The 20,041-nt window shown below is 38.1% G+C and overlaps 2 protein-coding genes across 4 annotated transcripts in view; one reads left to right on the forward strand and one right to left on the reverse strand.

Moving 5' to 3' along the window:
* Positions 1 to 257: 257 nt before the first annotated feature.
* dynlt3 (dynein light chain Tctex-type 3) lies at positions 258 to 3,700 on the reverse strand. The gene is made up of 5 exons (XM_042494958.2): positions 3,545 to 3,700; positions 2,210 to 2,251; positions 1,981 to 2,104; positions 1,779 to 1,856; positions 258 to 1,370 (listed from the first exon to the last, which is right to left on the reverse strand). Exons 1-5 carry the CDS (start codon positions 3,569 to 3,571, stop codon positions 1,294 to 1,296), a joined length of 348 nt encoding a protein of 115 aa, XP_042350892.1. The 5' UTR covers positions 3,572 to 3,700; the 3' UTR covers positions 258 to 1,293.
* A 1,995-nt stretch (positions 3,701 to 5,695) lies between these two features.
* The window catches only part of sytl5 (synaptotagmin-like 5), a 51,738-nt gene continuing 37,392 nt past the window's right edge, over positions 5,696 to 20,041 (forward strand). For all 3 annotated transcript variants that reach the window (XM_088083355.1, XM_042495294.2, XM_088083357.1), the window contains exon 1: positions 5,696 to 5,853. The gene's annotated coding sequence lies outside the window, so the exon portion shown is untranslated. The remainder of the gene's footprint in view (positions 5,854 to 20,041) is intronic.

Consider the following 20,041-nt stretch of genomic DNA (forward strand, 5'->3'; position numbering starts at 1 on the left):
CCACAACTAAAGACATTTCCTGTATATTTTTAATTTTATTTTAGTTAGCTTTGGAAGTTCACAATATCGTTTCAGTTAGTCGCCCAAGTCTTTTTTTTTTTTCAGTAAATTAAAATGTTTTAATTTCACATGTAGTTTTTGTTCAGTTTTAGTTATCTATAAATAAAACTTGCATACAAATCAAATTTAGATTCTAGAGATCACCCACTCTGATGCAAAAACTGTAACTTACTAATACGTTTAATGATGGCACTGTAGACCTTTCAATAATTTAATTTATTAAACAGACTTTATGAACTCAGTTTTAAAGAAAATTACAGAAATTTTACAGAAAAAGTCTTAAAAAAAAAAAAAGTGCATTAGTCGTTCGGCTCATTAAACTCAGTCATCCTGGAAAAACTCTCATCTCTGCACAGTTACAGACCAGTCATCAAAACATTAATGCCAACTAGTAAATACACTTTATACAAGTAATCAGGTACATACTAAAACAGTCAGACTTCTTAAATACAAAACTACAACAACTGTTTTATTTGGGAATGTACTGTAGAAGAAAAATAAAGACGAGCCTGAAAGTCTACAGCCATGCCAGCAGCTCTGTGTGGCTGAACTTCAACACTGCAGTGCTTTGAGCTAAATGCTAATGTCTATGTTAACACGCTGCTGCTTTGCAGGTATGATAACCATGCTCACTGCCTTTTTCTTTGCATGTTAGCATGCTAACATTTGAAAATTTGCTCTAAACAAAGAGTGCAGATATTAGTTCTGCAAGAATTTGATGATAAACCAAAGTATCAGATCCCCAAACTTACTACAAATTATCCTGATGGAGGCTTGAATGTGTGTAGCAAATTTCATGGAAATCCAATTAACCATTATTGACATGTTTCAGTCTGGGACAAAGTAGTGGACCATTACTCTGCCACCCCGAGTCCTGCTGCTAGCATGGCTAAAAATGAATCAAGTTTAACATTATGCACAGATTACACCATTTGGGACATACAGAAATACTTAGTGTTCACGTCTAAACATCTACTGACCAAACAACACGGATGTTTGAGGTGTAACTTCTTAACAAACTAGTGCTTCAGGGTTAAATTCTGATCTTGGTCCTGACAATGCCGCATTTTCTCACACTAACGCAGCTCACAAACGGTCATCCTGACGTTCTGTTGTTCGGGGAGAAATAAGCTTGTTGCTCATACAGAGATGAATCTTGAGAGGATCTTCACGGCTTCTTGGTCATGGGGCGATTTCAAGACATCAGACACGATGGTGTTTGGAGAGAGCAGCTCACAGCGCCACGGCAACGGCAAACACACTGACCACACAGTACATGGTGCGATTCTCCCACCTCACCGTGCAGCTTCCTGAAAAACACAAACAAACAGGAGAAATGACTGCATGATGTTATTTATAAGGGTTTTTTTTCTAGAATTTCTTCAATAAATCTACTCAAAGCCAACAATTAGAGCTGGAACCATAAATCCACCATAATTTATAACTAACAGAAAATACCTTACGCAGTCCTGGCAATATTTGACACTCAAAGTGAGGATCGTGGACCAATAGCAGCCCCCTGAAACATTTTGTGAACTAAAAACTCTGAGAACCCCGAGTAAGAATTTATGTTTCTCTCTCATTATTATTATTTTCCCTCAAGTAACATGTTGCTAATCGTTGTTATGGTATCTGTACTGGAACTCAGGTATCATGTTGGCATTTTTATCCAGCAAATTAAAAAATGACACCAGCTCTACATATGAATCACTTCTCACCATCAGTGGCAGTGTCCCAGTAGCAGGAGTTGGCTGTGTGGAGACCAGCGCCGGTCTTTTGCATAATCGCACAGTTTACTGCGAAACATCAGAGAGACAAGCTTTACTCAGTCACACGTTTATGAGTCACATAAAAAGCTCCACATGTCAACAGCACGTCCTCAGCTCTCATGTTCTTGTACATGACAGGCAGCAGGTTCACCTATGTATTTGAATGGTCGTCCTTGTTTCACCAGGTGAGTCAGAGAGTGCTCCACTATACTGGCCGTCCACTGGTTCACTTTACTCTGGTTGTAATCTGTTCCACCAATAACACCTTCGATACACTGAGACAGAACAAAACAGAGAGAAAATGAGTCATTCACACTGTCTTTACATCAAAGAGTAGATTTACAATAAAATGTTTTACGTTTCCAGGAGGAAAAAGGTACCTCTTTAACTGAGATATTGACCTCATCAGCGTTAAACACAACCTGCAGACATATAAAAAAAAAAAAATTAAAAGAAGGAAAAACACGGTTAGTTGGTGGCGCCTATGTTGTTTTATTTCTGGCTGTTGCTTGAAGAAACAAACTTTTAGGCTGAATTATTCTATGTATCAGGCAATCTGTGCAGATTTAAGCAGGCTGTCATTTAAAAAGTTTAATGTTGTCACAGTTTACATCCACAGGTCTGATATGAGGCGCAGAAGAAGAAACTATTCCAGTATCACAAAAATAAAGATTAAAGCTCAAAGCATTAAAGCTAAAGGTGCATTAACTAATACTTAAGAATATTTAATCAAATAACTACTCCAAGCAGCTCTTTCCAGCAAGGCATTTATTCTCCCACAAGGCCACAGAGTGAACCAAATGCTAAGTGGTATTTAAAAACAACAACAACAACAACAAAAGCATCTGCAGGCTACAGCACATCCCTCTACAAGGTCAAATAACTTAATATGAGTTTTATACTATGGTATACAAACTAATAGTCTTTATAATAGTTGTATATCATATTAGTTTTTATACTACACATTAGCTATATATAAATTGTTATTTTTGAAACATAATTATTATTAGTAAATAAATACAGATTATTTTTTTTTATATGTCTCTGCTGATTAAGTGCGTCACAATAAAGTAATTTGGCACAAAATATACCGCATATACAAAATATATCAATTCTTGACATTTCTTTTTAAAAAGAATAGTGTTGTGAATTTGACTGATTATAATGAACGATGTTGACTAAATATTTGTTAATTCCATTTTTTTTCTAGTGCGTTTTCCAACTGATAAACAGCATAATGTAAGATAACATGTAATAGTAAATCAGTGAACAGATAACGGAAAAAAGGCACAACATAAGATAAATCTGAGCGCATGTCAGAGTATAAAATAAGGGGGGAAACAGATAGAAAGAGGGGTAACAAATAAAACAGAAATCACGACATAAATTAAGTAGCATTTTTTTTAGAAACAAAAGTAGAGTGAATATATTGTTTCTTACTCTATATGCAACGTTTTATGTGCTATTTCTCTACCGTTATATCAGTTACTGTAACTTATTGTTGCTGATATTAATACCCTGTTGATACTATAATGTAGGCCTAGTGCTAAATATGATCTTGTGAGTAAAGTATCAGGGACCGCACCCCGGTGGAAAAACCGTTAGCCTCGGCTAACTGACAAAAGCTAGATGACTAGGCTAACGTTACCAAGGCGTCTTTGTTGTCAACAACGAGGCTTTCTGCGGGTAAATTAAGTAAAAATCAAAATCTTCACCTCGTCTACGGAGTTATATTCCTCCATCGTTACCGACTTTGATGCAGAGGTGTGTTATCTTTATTATCACCGATTATCACCGATTTTGGCCGGCTCGGTTATTGTTCCTGTTTACTTCCTGCTGCTCAGAATAAACGAGATCACAAAAGACATTTCTGCTCCTGAATACGGTCACTGTTTTTATTATGTCGCCTCACTGTGGCTGAAATCAGTCACTACAGTTTACATTTACAGCCATCATCAACATTAGAGGGCGTCTCATTCATGTGAAAATACTGTGAATATTTGTCATCCAGTTATGGGCTGAGCTCAGACTGATGATTCAGAAGTATATTGTCAATAGCTTGAATAAGGAAATTCCTTCTCTAAATTAGTTAATTTATTCAGTTCATTTGGTCTTTCTCTTCTGTTTTTTTTATTTATTTATTTTTTTTATAGATAGATATTGGATAATGTACCACAAAACTTCAATTAATAGCCTGCTGTTTTTGCAGGCTATTTTTGCTACCTGGAAACAATGCTTAAAAAATATAATAATTCTGTAAAAATAATTAATTTTAAATAAATAATTGATAATTATGAATATAGTTCACTGGACATTTTTTCTTAGCTTTAAAAAATTAGTCTTCTTTTTTTGTGTGTCTCTCTTGTTTAATAATACTGACTTCTCTGGTGCTCATGGAGTCAGTAAAATTAATGGAATGATTGAATTAATCTTACCAAGCTAGCATTGTGAGTAGTAAGTCCATATTGACGAAAGTTTGAACATAATATACTGGTATTTGTATGTGCGATCTAAACAGCTGACTAACATTATCTCCAGCCAACAACCTGGTTTTAGACATCCAAAGAACTTCTATAAAAATGAGCTGCATGGCAACCAGACTGGGCCTCTAATTGAGATAGGCCTTTATTTGTCAAAATTTGTTGCCACACCTGGCTGGTAAAAAGGACAGGGCGTTTAGTTGGAACTAGGCTTTTATTTGAAGTAAGCTGAAAACTGAATTTGGCTTCCATGCAAAAGTGTTGGAAAGCTGTAGTCTATTTCACACTTGAAATATCCAAAAACGTGTTTTTTTTAATATGAATTTTAATGGATACTGTTATAATGGATTTGGAACAAGATCTTTTTATTTGTAAAATGATCCCCATATCTCCAGCTCTTGTCACAGTCCTATTTGTCCAAAATGAACCTTGAACAGCATTAGTTTACTTGGTCAGACACTTTTCACATTTATTTAAACCTCTGAACGTGGAGCAAATTGGTTTGATTTATTTTCAAAATATGGCTAAAAACATAATGAGCAACTTGGCAAGAGACATCCCACAAATTGCAAAAAAAAAAATGGAAAAGAAAAGAAAATGATCTCAAAATGAGAGAGAGGGAAACTGGTGAGAAATTAGAAGGCAATAATAAAAGAAAAAATGTCCAGAAAACTTTCCTATTATTATTTTAATATTAATAACAATAATTTATTATTATCATTATTGTTTATTATTAATTAAATACATTTGCTCATAGAGTGTGTAATTAGGGTGTTCAAGAAATTATGTGTTTATTTATTTATTTGTGTTTTTGCTTATTTATTTATTACCATTTTTGTTACCTTTTGTCTGTGTTTGTGTTTTTGTTTTTTGTAATCTTTCTTTCTTTCTTTTCCTTTTTTGGGGTATTTTTCTTGTAACTCATAACATGTAACTTCCTCCTGTGTTTTTCAAAGAAACAAGCCAATTTGCTCAGATTTCAAAGGGTTAAATAGCTTCAATGTCACTTTGCAGCAGAGCTCTGACAATTACCACAGAAATACAGATTCCCAGATGATCTCAGCAGGGAAATCCGTAATATATAATGTAGGCCTACCACCTGAGACAGTGAGGAGTTTCCCTGAACCTATTTAGAGCCCAGCGTATGAAATAATGATCCAGTTTTTTGGGTCATTAAATCCATTTCCCCAAAACAACAGGAGTTTAGGTTTGCTGAAACAACTGACGCATTGTCAGAAATAAGCCTATTTGTGAGGATTGCATGCCTCAGGAGCGCGCGCACACACACACGCACACACACACACACACACACACACACACACACACACACACACACACACACACACACACACACACACACACACACACACACACACACCACGCCCCCTCCTGTCGGGAACACCCTGGCTGAGCAGATCTGCCTTCAGACGGTGCTGAGACGCACCGACACGCTCACGGTCGGTCCCCTGACTCCGGGTCGGACTCTTTCCGCCCGCCGTGCTCCCCTGCCGGCTCCTCCTCGCCGCCGTGTCCGCAGCCACCAGGTAAGACACCACCGCTCTGCAGGTCACCGGCAGCACACCGGGGCTCCAGACGCCACCGTGTTTCCTCTGGCATATGGCACAGACAGCCACTGCTTGTCCCCACATGATGATGTTTTGGGGCTTTTTTAATTTATTTTTTGTGTTAGTGTTTTTTGGGTTTGGGGGGCTGCCTGTCTGTCCACCATCACGACCTGCGAGGATTAGTCACACATGAGCGGGACCAGACAGCCCCACTTCCTCCGGTAAAGTTGAGCGCGTTTTGGGCAGGTGCAATGCAGCAAAAAAGCTCCTTTTCTTGTTTCTTGTTGGCTCCGCTGTTTGCGACGGTATTTTAACCTGCAGTTGAATCTTTCTGCTGAGAATATGTTGCTTTAATTGAGCTGTTCACTGAGATTTGAAACCCATCGTGTTACGATATCGAAGGCAGCAGTAGTGGTTTGATCACCTGGATTGACTTCACCTGAAGGTGTTTTTTTAAAGGAGTTACTTGAGGTTAATTCGTGATATTGTTTTATGAAAGGGTGAAGTCAGGTAATGTGGGATATCAGGTAAAATGGGACAAGTAATATTTTTTTAATCTTGGGCTCTGTCACTGAAAATTTTCTTGAGCTGTTGCTACTATTGTCCTCTACATTAAAACATTTGTTTTCAGTGTATCAGAGAAAATTTAAATGGGGAGTCGAGAGTCAAAAAGCCACTGGTCCCACAACATGCAAGAAAAGCCATGTGGCATGTTGATATTCTCTTAATTAGCGTATGGAGGGGAGAATAGTAAGGATATGACAGCAGAAACGGTTGTAGGATGTTGCATTTTATAAACCTTTAACACCTGGATTGACATCAGTTGTCTTGTGCTACATTTAGAGACTTATTACAGTCATTTTAACCTCCCAAACCTGTGAAAATTTGGTTTGAATTCTTACAAAAACATGGGACAAAACATAATGAGCAACATGGCAAGAAATGTCCTGCAAACTGCAAAAAAACTGAAAATTAGTTGGAAAATGTCGACAGAAGAAAATCCAGAAATCCAAAAACATGTTATCACTTTCTTGGGGTAATTTGTTTGTTTGTTTGTTTGTTGTTTTAAACTTATTTTCCAGTAATTTTCTTGTAAATCTTTTTGGGCCATTTCTTGTTTATTTGCTTGTTGTCCTCCAGTGTTTTATAAACAAATCAAGCCAATATGCATGCAGGATTTAAACATAGGCGTAGATTTATGGGGGACAGAGGGGACATGTGCGCGTTAATATTTTGAGCATGTGCAGTTGTCTGTTCCTATATAAACATGAAAGTAGCAGAGGACTTTTATTTTGAGAAAATTGCACAAATTTGCACTGTAAATTGTTGCAGAAAAGGCACTAAATTGGCATTGTAGGTGAAACATGTCAGTTTCTGTTCATTTCTGCCCACATTGAATAAGTTGAATTATTTTTGAGTGCCTGTGACCTGCTTGTTTTTGGATTCTCGCCACAGTCTGGCACCGCTGTACACTGTTTAAAATTTTTGGAGTTGTTCACACCACAGATTGTAGTTATATTTCCCTTAAGTTGAAATGAGACATAACCACTGGATCTATAAATTACATTAGTGTGGAAGGGCTGCTGAGGTTTTTATTGCTCAATCAATGTAGGACAGCAGCCACTGATTGCAACTCATTATTAATGACTCAATGGCAATGGGTTTTTTTTGGTTAATCTATCTATTTAGTCTATAAAATGTCACCAATCAGAGAAGAAAGACTGCCACAAGGCTAAACAAGCAAATGGTTTCTGGATCAGCTGTCAAAAACAGAAATATGTTCTGTTAAGTATCAAATAAAACAAACAAAAGCAATAGGTTATTGCATAGATGCAAAATTATTAGAGGAACAAGAGAAAATGGTAATGATTAAACAATTATTTTCTAATTATTAAATAACATTTGGATTGATCAGTGAATCATTTTAACTCTAAATCCATTCATTGTTAATATCTTATGTCCAAAACTTGTGGAAAATTACATTTAAATTGCACATTTTATCTGAACACCAGACTAATTTTTTTTTGTTGGTATTTACACTTGGTATCCTTCACATTTGGGAGGCATGTTTTTTGGCTTTATAAATGACCTAAAGAAAAAGTTCGACATTTTGGGCTTATTTGTCTTGTTTCCGAAGTTAGATGAAAAAATCAACTCCACTCTCAGATCTGTCCAGCATCTAGCTTCTCCAGCTCTTGAGAACCAATAAGCTCATTTCCCCAAATGTCTTTCTGCTGGCTTTAAATGATTCTGTTATCAAAATTAGACTGTTTTTGCACCAAATTACATGTAATATTTGGTTATAATCTGAAGCTTGGATTGATTTAAGGCTAAAGCAGATTCATGTACTAATCCAACATCATGGATTTGTGCTTTTTATCGGGTTATTTGGCAGCAAGTGTTACATTTTCTTGGCCAGTTAAAGCAGCCGATGTAGTAGGAAAGGCCAGTTCAACCCATCAAAGTGGCTATTAAACCTGTCAGACCGGGTAGCTGCTGGCCACGAAGCCACAGAAAATATTTAACCAGTGTTTTCTCAGCCATCAGGTCTGTGTGTTTAAGACTGGAAACAGCTGTACTGAAAATTAAAACAAAGCTGTGCTAATGAGTTAAAACAACACCCACAAGTTCATACTTCATAATTAGGTTCATTATGAATCCCTGTAAGTAGATGTAATATGAAAACAAGCAGCCTCTTGAAGGATTGTACAGTATGAGCTTTCCCAAAAAGAAACATCCACCCTGACATATTTTACATTGTTGTCTTTTTCCCACAAACAACAAGCATTTGCTGCGTAAGACATTCTGCATTACTGTAATTTGTCACCGTGACGCTTCCTTAAATTGGTTCATTGGGCTCCTGTAAGCAGCAGATGCAGTATCTGCTGAGGCTGTTTCATCATTGTCACGGGGAGAATGGCTCCCTAATGATAACCGAGCTTTTATACAGCTCACACACACAACGCTGCTGGAGGGGGAATAGATGGGTGAATAAAGGAGCAGAGAAGCCAGGGAAGGAAGGGATTCCCTGATTTCTCTCCACGCAGGCAGCTATAGCTCATCCAGCGGAGCAGAAAAAAGAAGCCCTGGGGAGTGCAGTCACACAGCATTAGAGGTCTGCCTCTCCAAGATCTGGCAAGACACTGAAGAAATGTGTGTGTGTGTGTGTGTGTGTGTGCGGGCGTGCATGCATGCATTTACACGTATATGCACTATTATGGTATAGTGACAGGCTGCAACTCATGGTGCCAGACGGATGTACTCTGACCTACAAAATCATAACAGTGTGACTGCATATTTGGTCAAAACGGAGTTACAACCAGAATTAGGGATGCATGATAACATCATTTCATTGGTATCAACCGATTTTGGTCTTAAAATGAAATGAAACACTCTGATTTCTGCTGATATGACAATCCGATACATTTTTAAAAATTATTTTCAAAAAAGTGATCACGTAAAAAACATCACCCCAAAGTTGAGATATTACTTTTCTTAATTTGCACAGTTATTGAATATTATTATATTAATTATTAATATATATTACATACATACAATTACATACATTGAAAAGCTAAAGATTACACAAAAATAACAAAAATATAAGAAAACACACAGCAAAGTAGGTGTATAAGGAGTAAAACTAATTAAAAAGCAATAAAAGTCAGATACATTAAGTAAAATAGGTCCACTTAAATAGAAAAGAAAGTAACATTAGCACAATGAACGTACAGCACATTGATTATCATCTTAAACCTGTTATAATCTGCATAATTATATCCAGATTAACTGCTGTTGACCTGAGCTGCTGCAACAAAGCTCATCTGTGCTGCTGCATTCAATAACGTCTGATCTCTGTTGTGCCGCGCTGTGCGGGGTTTCCCTCCCTCCCACTCACTGATGCTTCTCTTTATCCGTGGCTCTCTAGTGCATACCCCGTTTGGTATGCAGCCTACAGCCCCATGCGGCCTCAGAGATGCATCGCGTTCCCGTTCAATCAAGGCTGCAGCGAGGCAATCAGTGGATGCCCGTCATCACACCAACATTGCAGATGTGTGAGGGCAGTAAGAAGCCCCTCAAAAAGCAGAAATGTAATTTGTAGGCAGTGCAGAGAGGAATGACTCAGTGGGGTAATAGATTGCTGGTCAGGGAGTGAAGCCTCCGTGTCACCCTCCCTCCACCTCTAAAGTGTGGAAACATGGCACACGCTGTGGGCACTCGGTGATGTTGAATTGAACCTCTGAGGGGGTCGGTGTGCAGTGATGGGATGATGAAACACTTAACCCTGTAAATCAGAATAATGTGTGCATGCACACATGTTCAAAACAAACCTTTTATTATTTAAGATTACATAATTATTTTATTATTTTCAAGCACCAGTATGTTGGTGAGGGTGTGCTGTGTGGAACAGTCAACAGAGCAGAGCCTACATCAAACACTGACCTTAATTAGATTCATTTTTAGCAAGCCGTGCATATCAAGGTGTTTAATCAGTAAATATATCTGGACAGATTGAGGTGTAATTACATAACTGGGAGTCACAGCCTCAGTTTAATGTTATTATTAACGTTAAAAACAGAACACTTGGACCTGAAATGAGTCTGTTAAGTGAATAAGATATGACATTAAAAGGAATGTTGTTTAGAAATTTTACTTCCTTTAAAAATGTAACATGCCATTTAAATGAATTAATCAATTGGCTTTTAATTTGAAATGACATTCTAGAAAATGGGAGTATTAGTTTGGCAAAATCATCTTAACTTAAGGTCCACCTACTAGCTTTCTTCACAGCTTTCAATAATGACGTGCAAGTTGCAAGTAGCTGTCATAATCAGGTCTTTGGTTAATACTATTTTGTGAAAACCATTTAATTATTTAAAAGGTGATTTACATTAATAGGACATGTTAGGATATTGTAATATAATGTCTCAAGAAGTATGAAACTGAGAAGTATGTAAAAATATAATGACAAAATTATGTACATTATGCTACAGTGTTTAACACCAGTATGTAAAATATGTAGAATATAAACTATGTATGCAAAAAAGTAAATGTAAATGTAAAAAATATAGAAATATGTGCATTACGCTACATTGCAATGCATAGAACTAATATGTTAATTTTTAGAAACATAAAAATATCCACATTATGTCACTAAATACAATGTACTACACAATATATACTCAAATAGAAATAAGAATATGTACAATGTGTGTTATGTTAGATATACATTCAAGAGTAGTGTTGGTGAGAATAAAATAAGATACTTGGGGTATCGCGCAGTTGAATAATAGCAAAAAGCTGTGCGGCAGTTGAATTATTGCACCAATTATTAAGACCATATTGTGAATAATTATTGTATCATTAAGTCACTATTGCACAGTTGAAATATAATAAATAAATTATGGGATTATAACTGCTGATTAATGAAGTCTAAGTGCTAGTCTATTAACTCAGTGTCGTATGGAGAGATGATAAAGTGCAGTCAGCGAAAAGCTATTATACGGTTAAGTTCATGGAGGTAGAGTCATGTTTAACTGCTATTGAGGTATCAGACGACACTTTAGCGCTCTTATCAATTTAAGGTCAAAGGTCACATTCATTATGATGTCACCACAGGTGGAGACTCACAGGTGCAGGATTAAAATGTGGCTCTCTGTGTCGTTAACTTTTTAATCACATAATCTTGAGCATTAATCATTAGTTTCAAGAGAATTTCTCGTCAGCCTCGCCCACATATGTTAAAAAAGGGCAAAGTTCACATTGAAATGTCTGCATTCACTGTGGGTTAACTGAGTCTGTACAAACTGTTCCAGAAAACAGCTCACCTGTAATTGGCCGTTTTATTTCCTCTGGTAGAGTTCAGTAATAAGACACTTGAGGCTGTGGTTTAAAGTGATTTTAAAACAGCTGAGGGGCATTTTTAGTTTGAATTTGTTTGTTGTTGTCTGAGTCTGTACTCATTGCATTCAAGAAGCTACACAAAGCACATACAAAAGGCAAATTGTCATTTATACACTTGAAGATATAAAGTGTTAGTTAGGGAGCTTACGATGTGCTGGTTGGTGAATTTTGTCCCTTTTGGACCAAATCAGGTTAGCTGTTTCCCCATGATTGAAGTCTTTATGCTAAAATAAGCGAATCGACTGCTGGTGTCAGCCTCATATTTAACAGGCAGATGAGAGTGTGGTATTGATCTTCCCATTGAACTCCAAGAAAGTATATAAGTTTATTTCCAAAAATGTCAAATTATTCTTTAATTAATTACACTGTTACCTCACAAAACATGTTTTTGGCCATAACTCAAGAATTTATATGCTAATTACGACAAAATTTCACACAATTGCATAAAATTATGAAGTTATGACATTTTATATCAAAAAGATAAAAGATCAACTTCATTGTAACATCATAATGTTCTGAAAAAACACTTAACATTATTTAACACTATAACTCAGGAACAGAAGGGGAGACGTTCGGTCGGATACTGAATTGGTGAAACTTATCTTGAAACTGCTGATTGTAAAGATCTTCTGTGCTGCAAGGTTGAAGATGTGTGTGAAGCAACCATGTTTTCACAGACAAGGATGTGAGCTGTAAGTGCAACTTGACCCGTGCATGGAGACATACAGCTGCATGGTGGTAATTCTATTTGTATATGTTAGGAAGAGGTGTTATCAGAAAAGGATACCAAAGAAGCAGCTCATTGCAAGTTGCTGGAGCAGTACGAGTACGTGAAGATTCAGTAATTGTCAGGATGCCCTTTCCATCAAAAAGTTGTAAGCTCCAAATGTTGGTTCCTGTGGGCTGTTTATTTTAAAGATTCAGTTGTTTTGGCTCACAGCCAGGATTTTTCTTAAAATGTGTGGGTTGCTGAGAGCCCGCACGTAAAACTCAACACCACCTGAAACTCAACATGAACATCAGCAAATAATCTCGTCTGGTTTATGGTCAGCGGGGAAAAAGATTGATAAGTGGATCTTTGGTGCATCCTTTTAACTCTCTGAGACCTAAGAAAATTGGCTTCTGACCAAAAAATTTGAACAAAAAAGAGTAAAAAGTACAGGAACATTACCGGAAATAGATGAAAATATAAGATTATAGGAACACCTAACAAAAACAAAAAAAACCATCTGAGACAAAAAGAAAATAATAATTCAGTAAAACAACTTTTAATATATAGCTATGATAATTAAATGCATAGTTTTTGGACATTTTTCTTTGCCTCTTTGAAAATAATTTTCAAAATCTAATAATTTCTCACAGTATGCAAAACATTTCTTCCCAAGTTCCTCATTGCCTTTTTTCCCCCTGCGTTTTCAAAAGAAAGCAAACAAATTTCCACAGATTTTGAAGGTTTAAATACTTGAAGATGCCAATGCAGGCTACAAATGGTTGAAAACAAGATACCAGAAGCCCACCTGTCAAATACTGTCTTTCCTGCAAGATCTTTATTCATCGATCCGTCCTAAAGGCTCAGCCAGCCCAGACACTTATCTGTCCTCCAAACACTGAATTTCATTGTGTATCCGTCTCTTTGTTGTTACTCTAATGGTCCCACATACAGTGCCATAAACCTGAAATGACACAGGGCTAATCTTAAAAGAAAATCATAATCCATTAGCGTCCACTCAGATTTAAATTACACATGCACTTCTGATTCATGGTAACGCTGCTGTGTACACACATGAGCACTCTCAAGGATTCCCTTCTCTCCATTAGCCGGTAGTGCATCGAGAAGACAAAGTGCAGTAAAAATGTGGCAGGCAAGCAGCATTTAAACAGGAATGAGTGCTATGAAATATTCAGCCACGTCGGTGAAAGAAGAGGGAGCTGTTTATAACCCGAACGTCTCTCTCTTTTCTCTCTGTGAAGAAGCAGCACTGAGGCCACGACGGAAACTGGGTTAATGAGATCCAGCCTCGGTCTAAAAACCTCTCATCTCTTGTTCTTTAAGTGCTCATAGTAACAACATGGAAATCTTTAACATGGGGGAAAACAAAAGGGTTTTGCTGTGGGGGCATTTTTTCCTGAATGATGCATGTAAACATTGCACCTTTGTTTTTAAAATCTTAGCTTTATCTGCTGGTAATCTTTGACAGATCTGCTCACTACATCTTTTTTTTTTTTAGAGAGATTCTAGATACTCTGCACTGAATATGTGCATGTTTATCCAACAACCAGACTGCTTTCTCTTGAACCGTCTCACAGTTTTCAGCAGAAGACAAAACATTGCCAGATCTGAGGCGTAGACGGCAGACTGTGGCTTGAAATCTGGACTGTTTCACTGCTGTTTCTGGCAGAAGAAATTTCACACCATAGCAATGGGAAGAGTAGATTCATGCTGATGACTGAGGGAGAAGCTTGTGTTTGGCACCTCCGTCACTGGTCACACAGAAAGCTCTTGTCCTGCGTGTCATTTATCACATTGAGAAACAGGCCGATTTTTTTGAGGATGCACTGAGGAAACTGCAGGTGGGGACAGAGAAGAAAAAGAGTAATAGCAGGTTAGATTTTTGGTGCAGTGCAGGGCTACAAAGAGAGATAATTTGTGTCAGAGGTCTTATTTTTTCTTTTATAAAGACAACTGTCTGATTTTCCTTTGCTGGTATAATCAAGTTCATCCTTTGCAAGGATATTCTCAGGGGTGCAGCTGCCTGTCATTAGATTAATTTAAATACTACAGCAGAGAGGATGAATCATCTCCACAGACAAGGCAGGAGTTACATACTAAAACACATTTTCCCAGCTTTGTTCGGCTCAGCTCAACTCACCTTTGGTTCTTCAATTCGTTTTCCACTGTGGAGAGTACCCCCTCAATGTGGATTCTTAGCTGATCGTCATAGTGACGCAGCCTGAAACTGCCGTGGCATCATCTTCAACATGACACAAACTCACAAGTGTGTTTTCTTGCTGGATCCTCTCATTGTGAGTCAAACAGAGGAACGTCCACACTCCGCCAATTGACCTCAGCGTGGCTTTGAGGTAGCTTGACTGTTTAAAAATGTTCGTGCAGGACGTACCATGTAACGCTAGTGACGCTAGTGATGGTTCTTTAACTTCAGCTTCTCATAATCTAATAATCTAATCTTGGTTCAAACTTTGACCAAAGTGGGATTAAGAAGGTACCAGGTGTTATCTGCAACTTTGGTCTTGTCAACAAAAAACCAAAAAAGAACAGTTCAGAGACAGTTGAGTCGAGCTGTGCCGCAGGGCAGTCCCGACATGAAGGGTGGCTCAGACCACGTCGTGCACGCCCTTTTGACGTCTCTGACCGCCCAGCTGAGGTGTACGTTTTTAAATGGAGCAGCTATGTAAGGCTAACCAGGCTAACACCTGGTGGAGATAATTAAATTAGATATTGTCCCAAAATACAGGTATACGGATCATCTGGGGCCTCAAGGCAGTTGCCTGCTTTGTGTTGCTGGTAATCCGACCATCAACTGAAACTAAATTTGAATCTGTGCACTTTATGAACATCTGCAAAAGTAACAATGTTCCCATCAGCTTCAGCTTTAATAAGCAAATGTTAGCAGGCTACAAGCTGCAGTGAGATGGTGAACACTGTTATGCCTGCTAAACAGTGGTATAGTCATTGTGAGCATGTTTGCATTCAGCTAAAAACACCACTGAGACTAAATCAGAGCTGCTAGCATGAATTTAGGCTCTCAAATCCAATCTTAACCCCAAATTAGCCAAGTGATTTTAGAGTGATTGTTATTTGTTTCTGGGGTGCTTGTTAGTCTTAAAATTCTCTGCATTACATAAAAAGGCTGCAAAAACTGGAAATTCTGTTTTGTGTCAGGATTTTGTCTTTCAGCTCAGGAAATGGTCCTTTTTTTATCTTTGTTGTTCCATTTTAACATAACAGGTTATTTTTTTTTACCATGAGTATGTTTTATAACACAGCTTTAGATAATAAAGCAATTTTCACAGACAATGAATGCAGCAGTGGTCGGCGTGCTGCTGCTGTTTTATCTGCTATACAAGGTGGAGAAACGTCTTTTTTTTTGTATTCCTCACACGTTTGGTTTTAAGGTGTGCTGTCACTTCCAGATGGATAAAAAGATTTCAAGGTCAGAGCATTTAACTCGTACTGAGGTCATCACGAACACCTGATTTAACTTTCTTGCTCTTTCACCCCTTAATTCTGCTCTTCTTTTCCTGGTGCTCTTTTATTCCTCCAGTCACACCCAACAACACAACACGACCAAACCAAATCATCCATTTTCCGTCTCTGGCTCTGTGCTTCCTCCCTGCCGGTCTGTTTGGAGGAGGACGGCCTTTTCCTGAGCCCACGCTGCCCTTTCCTCTTAATTAGCGGGTGAAATGACACAAACAACCCATCAATATGAGGACAATGAGGCAGCATGCAGATAAGACTGATGCTTGAGAGTTCAGTGAAGGTGGAAGGAGCAGGGCGGGGAGTTGAATAGAGGACAGTTGAGAGAAGCTCTGATAAGGTTTTGAGGGGCAGTAACTCTGTGCATTTGTTTTTCCTATTTTCTGCTCCATTGAGTCCTGCAGGGAGCTGTGGAGGCCTGCAGGCCTGATAGGTCATTAGTAGTGACGGCTCCTGTGAGACTTGTAATGTTACGGTGGCTGTGACATGTGTGCCCCATGGCTGTAAGGGCAGCATTTTAAGTGTTAGTCGTGGTTGGGCAGGAGTTACTTCAAATAATAGTGGTGGTCAGACACAAACCAAAAGTAACATAATGAAAACAACTCTGAAAGGCAGTGGAGGAGGAAATATTGAGATCATGGTATGTCTGTGGTCCTGTCCCTTATGTTGGCAACATGATGACCATTGATGGTGAAAAGTGTCCAGTGTCCCACACTAAACTTTTTAACCATTCTGAGTACTTGTGTAATACTGGAGTGCAAAACAGAACTGCACTCAAATAAAAGTGCTCTCCACCACTGCTGAAAGGAAACATTTCAGTTTTGATTTCTACACATTTCAGCCATTTTCTCAGAGTGTCAGTTTGCTCCACCCGCACTTTTCCCATGTCAAAATTAGATGAAGCAGCAGGTGCCAGTATGAAACGAAGTAATTTGTACAGTGTTTTTGAACGGCCACAGCTTATGTGGAAGGTAAAAAGACGGCCATCAAAGAGAGGGTGGAGACGAGATAATCGTTAAAACAGGGATAGCTCACACTTTTTGACTATGTGTCTTTTAAAAGGGATCATGTATAAGCAAAAACTGATGTAAGTAGATGTGATATATAATAATAATACTAACTTCATTTATATAGCGATTTTAAAACCAGAGTTTACAGAATGCCTTGACAAACAAAACAAAGCAGAAATGGCATACATAGACAGCGATACAACAACAGAAAGCCAAACAGTCTGATTCAATATAAAATTGTACAAAGAAATAGACCAAAAACAACAGAAAAAAAAGCAATCAAACCACAGATAAAAGGAAAGAAAATAGTTAAAATATAAATTGAAAAGATAATGAAATAATAAAAAAGAAATAAAAAGACAACATCACATAAAAGCAAGTCTATAAAAATGAGTTTTAAGAAGTGATTTAAAAGAAGTCACTGATTCTGCGAGCCTTATCTTCTCAGGTAGGTCTTCCAAAGCCGAGGGGCCCTGATGGCAAAGGCACTGTCACCTTTCGACTTTGGAACAACCAGAAGAGCCCACCAGAGGATCTCAGGCTGCTAACTGGCTCATAAAGGGTCAACATTTCTATTATGTAGCTTGAAGCCAGACCAAGACGAGCCTTGAAAGTGATCAGTTAAATGTTAATATCACTTCTAAAACGAACAGGGAACCAATGGAGGGAAGTCAGGATTGGGTTGATGTGATGTCATCTGTTAAAACCTGTGAGATGTGTGAAGAATGAAAAACTTTAGAGAAAAGTTCAAAGCCCAGTCTCTGTAGGAAGTTTCATGAATGTTTGAATGCCATTTTTGAAAAGTTACAAAATTGCTGGATGCAGTTCTTGCTTGAACTCCAACTCTGGAAAGATGTAGGGTGAGGGGGTTTCAGACACTATTCAACCATCGGGTGAGCACTTTAGTTGAAGCAAACTGACACTTCACATCTCACAGTTTTTGTAGCTGAATCCGTCAACAGTGACGACCCACTGTGCAGCAATTGTGCAGGTGTGTGGGGGTGAGAAAGTATGCTGGATTTGAACTCAAATCTCTTTTTGTTATTCTCCACACATCTACTTTTTGTCACTTTTTGTGTCAACAAATGAGTGTGACACCGTGAATGCCTTTCAGGAGAGAGACTGTCAAAAAGTGTGCGATGTTATCCCCATTTGAGCGATTATCGTGTCTCGCCCCTCTCTGTGACGGTCGGCTTTTCATCTTGTGGCTTCTAGTGAGGCTGTTCAAAGAGACTGAACACTTTTGCCTTCAGAAACACGAATAGTTTGTTTCAAAGTCGACCTTCTCTGAAAAAATGTAGACAGCCAGTTTAGAGATGAAAGGATTGGCTGCTGTTCTGCTGGATCTTTCTCTCAGCTCGAGCTGTACTGAATGTTAGTTTTTTTGTTTTTTTTTTTAAATTAAAAGCTTCTATTGAAGTTTTCAAACGAAGCTTTGAATGTCTGTTGTTGTATTTCATGGCGTCATCAGCTAAAAAAAACCAAAAACTGTAAAAGCCTCAAACAAAATCCTCATTTTGTATAAGGTGATTCATCAGATTAAAAGAGTTAGTCTTTTTATGTTCAATTAAGTTCTTTATTAATGAATAAATGCAATTTATGGTGCTGTTAGTCTAAAGCTACACCACCAAGTCTAACCCAGTCGGGATATCTGCTGCTACTGTAGCATAAACCAGATTGTTTTAGTAGGATGGACAGATTATTTTTATTATCAAGGCCGATATTTGGCATTTTGCCAATTATCTGTATCACTGATCTCCGATAAAATGAATTAATTAGAAAGTGTGTGTATTACACTCAGCCAACACCAGGGAAGGCAGTCTGCAATATGTGCAAAGAAAGTGTCTTTTACTTTGCCTGATATAAAAAAAATGTATTATGCTATAAACAAACCGCACCAAGTCAGTGGTGATGACTTAATATCCCGTAGTAACATTCTGTAGTCTCTTTTTTAAGGCAAATGAAACACGAGAGGGATATTTTACCTACATATGTTATGTTGAACAAAACATTAAAGTCTTTTAAGCTTGACCAGACATTATTTTAGGCATCTAACCAAAAACCCATTCAGAAAGAGCACTGACTTCAAGACGAGGGAGGTGGGAGTGCAAATTTGCAAATTCATCTCACGGTTTTAGGACTCATTCCTGGGGCACTCTATTGAGCTCTCTAACAGAAATGATTATTATGATTATTATGATAATTGTTTTTGTCTTTATATGTTTGCTAGTGCACAGTAAATATTATTTGTTCATTCAATTTGTTGTTTTATTTATTAGTGTCTTGAATACATCCTGACAGTCTTCCAGTTTCCCTTTTTTAAGGGCGAATACAGACTATCGCTCCCTGCTGCTATGGTACGTTATGATCACGCAGGTACAGAATGTATGTGGTATTTAGCCATTGATTGTATTTTTTGTGTTGTGTTCAAATGCAACTTTTTGGCCGAAGAACAGTCTGCCATGATTGCCACGAGCTCTTTAATGTCAGTTTGGTCTGTGTGCAACTGGGCAGCAACACCAGGTTTAAATACACAAAAAAGCTGTGCAGAATTCAAATGTAGGTTGAGGATTTGAATGTCAACATTATTTAACTATTCAGTCCAGGCCTATAGCTGCAGTTTAACATCTCCACTCTCCCTGTAGACTGATAATCAGAGACAAAAAAGGCCAAATCTGTCGAGGAAAGAATGCCAGTCACCATTATGAAGAGTGTCAGGCTTGACGGAGGTGAGTTATTCTTATCGCTGCCTGAAGTTGCTTCATTACCTTTGAGTCGGCCAAGTAATTACGGCTTTCAAATTGGATTCTGATTGACAAACCGTGATGGACGCTCAGTTTCAGCAGCGTTACTGACACGCACGAGTCCAGAGGATAAACAGGAGCGTTTGCAGACAGGTCCTGGCTTGATTGGCAGTGACACGGACAGTGTGTCTCACAGGTCTCCAGGCTGAGAGAAGGGGTTATTAGTGCACTGCAGTGGTGCGGATACGTTATCTGCCCTGAGGTGTTGTGTGTTTCCGTGTGTGTGTGTG

This window comes from Plectropomus leopardus, chromosome 10 (genome assembly GCF_026936395.1).
Source record: "Plectropomus leopardus strain MGB_pleo_1.0 chromosome 10, ASM2693639v1, whole genome shotgun sequence".
Taxonomy (NCBI): domain Eukaryota; kingdom Metazoa; phylum Chordata; class Actinopteri; order Perciformes; family Serranidae; genus Plectropomus; species Plectropomus leopardus.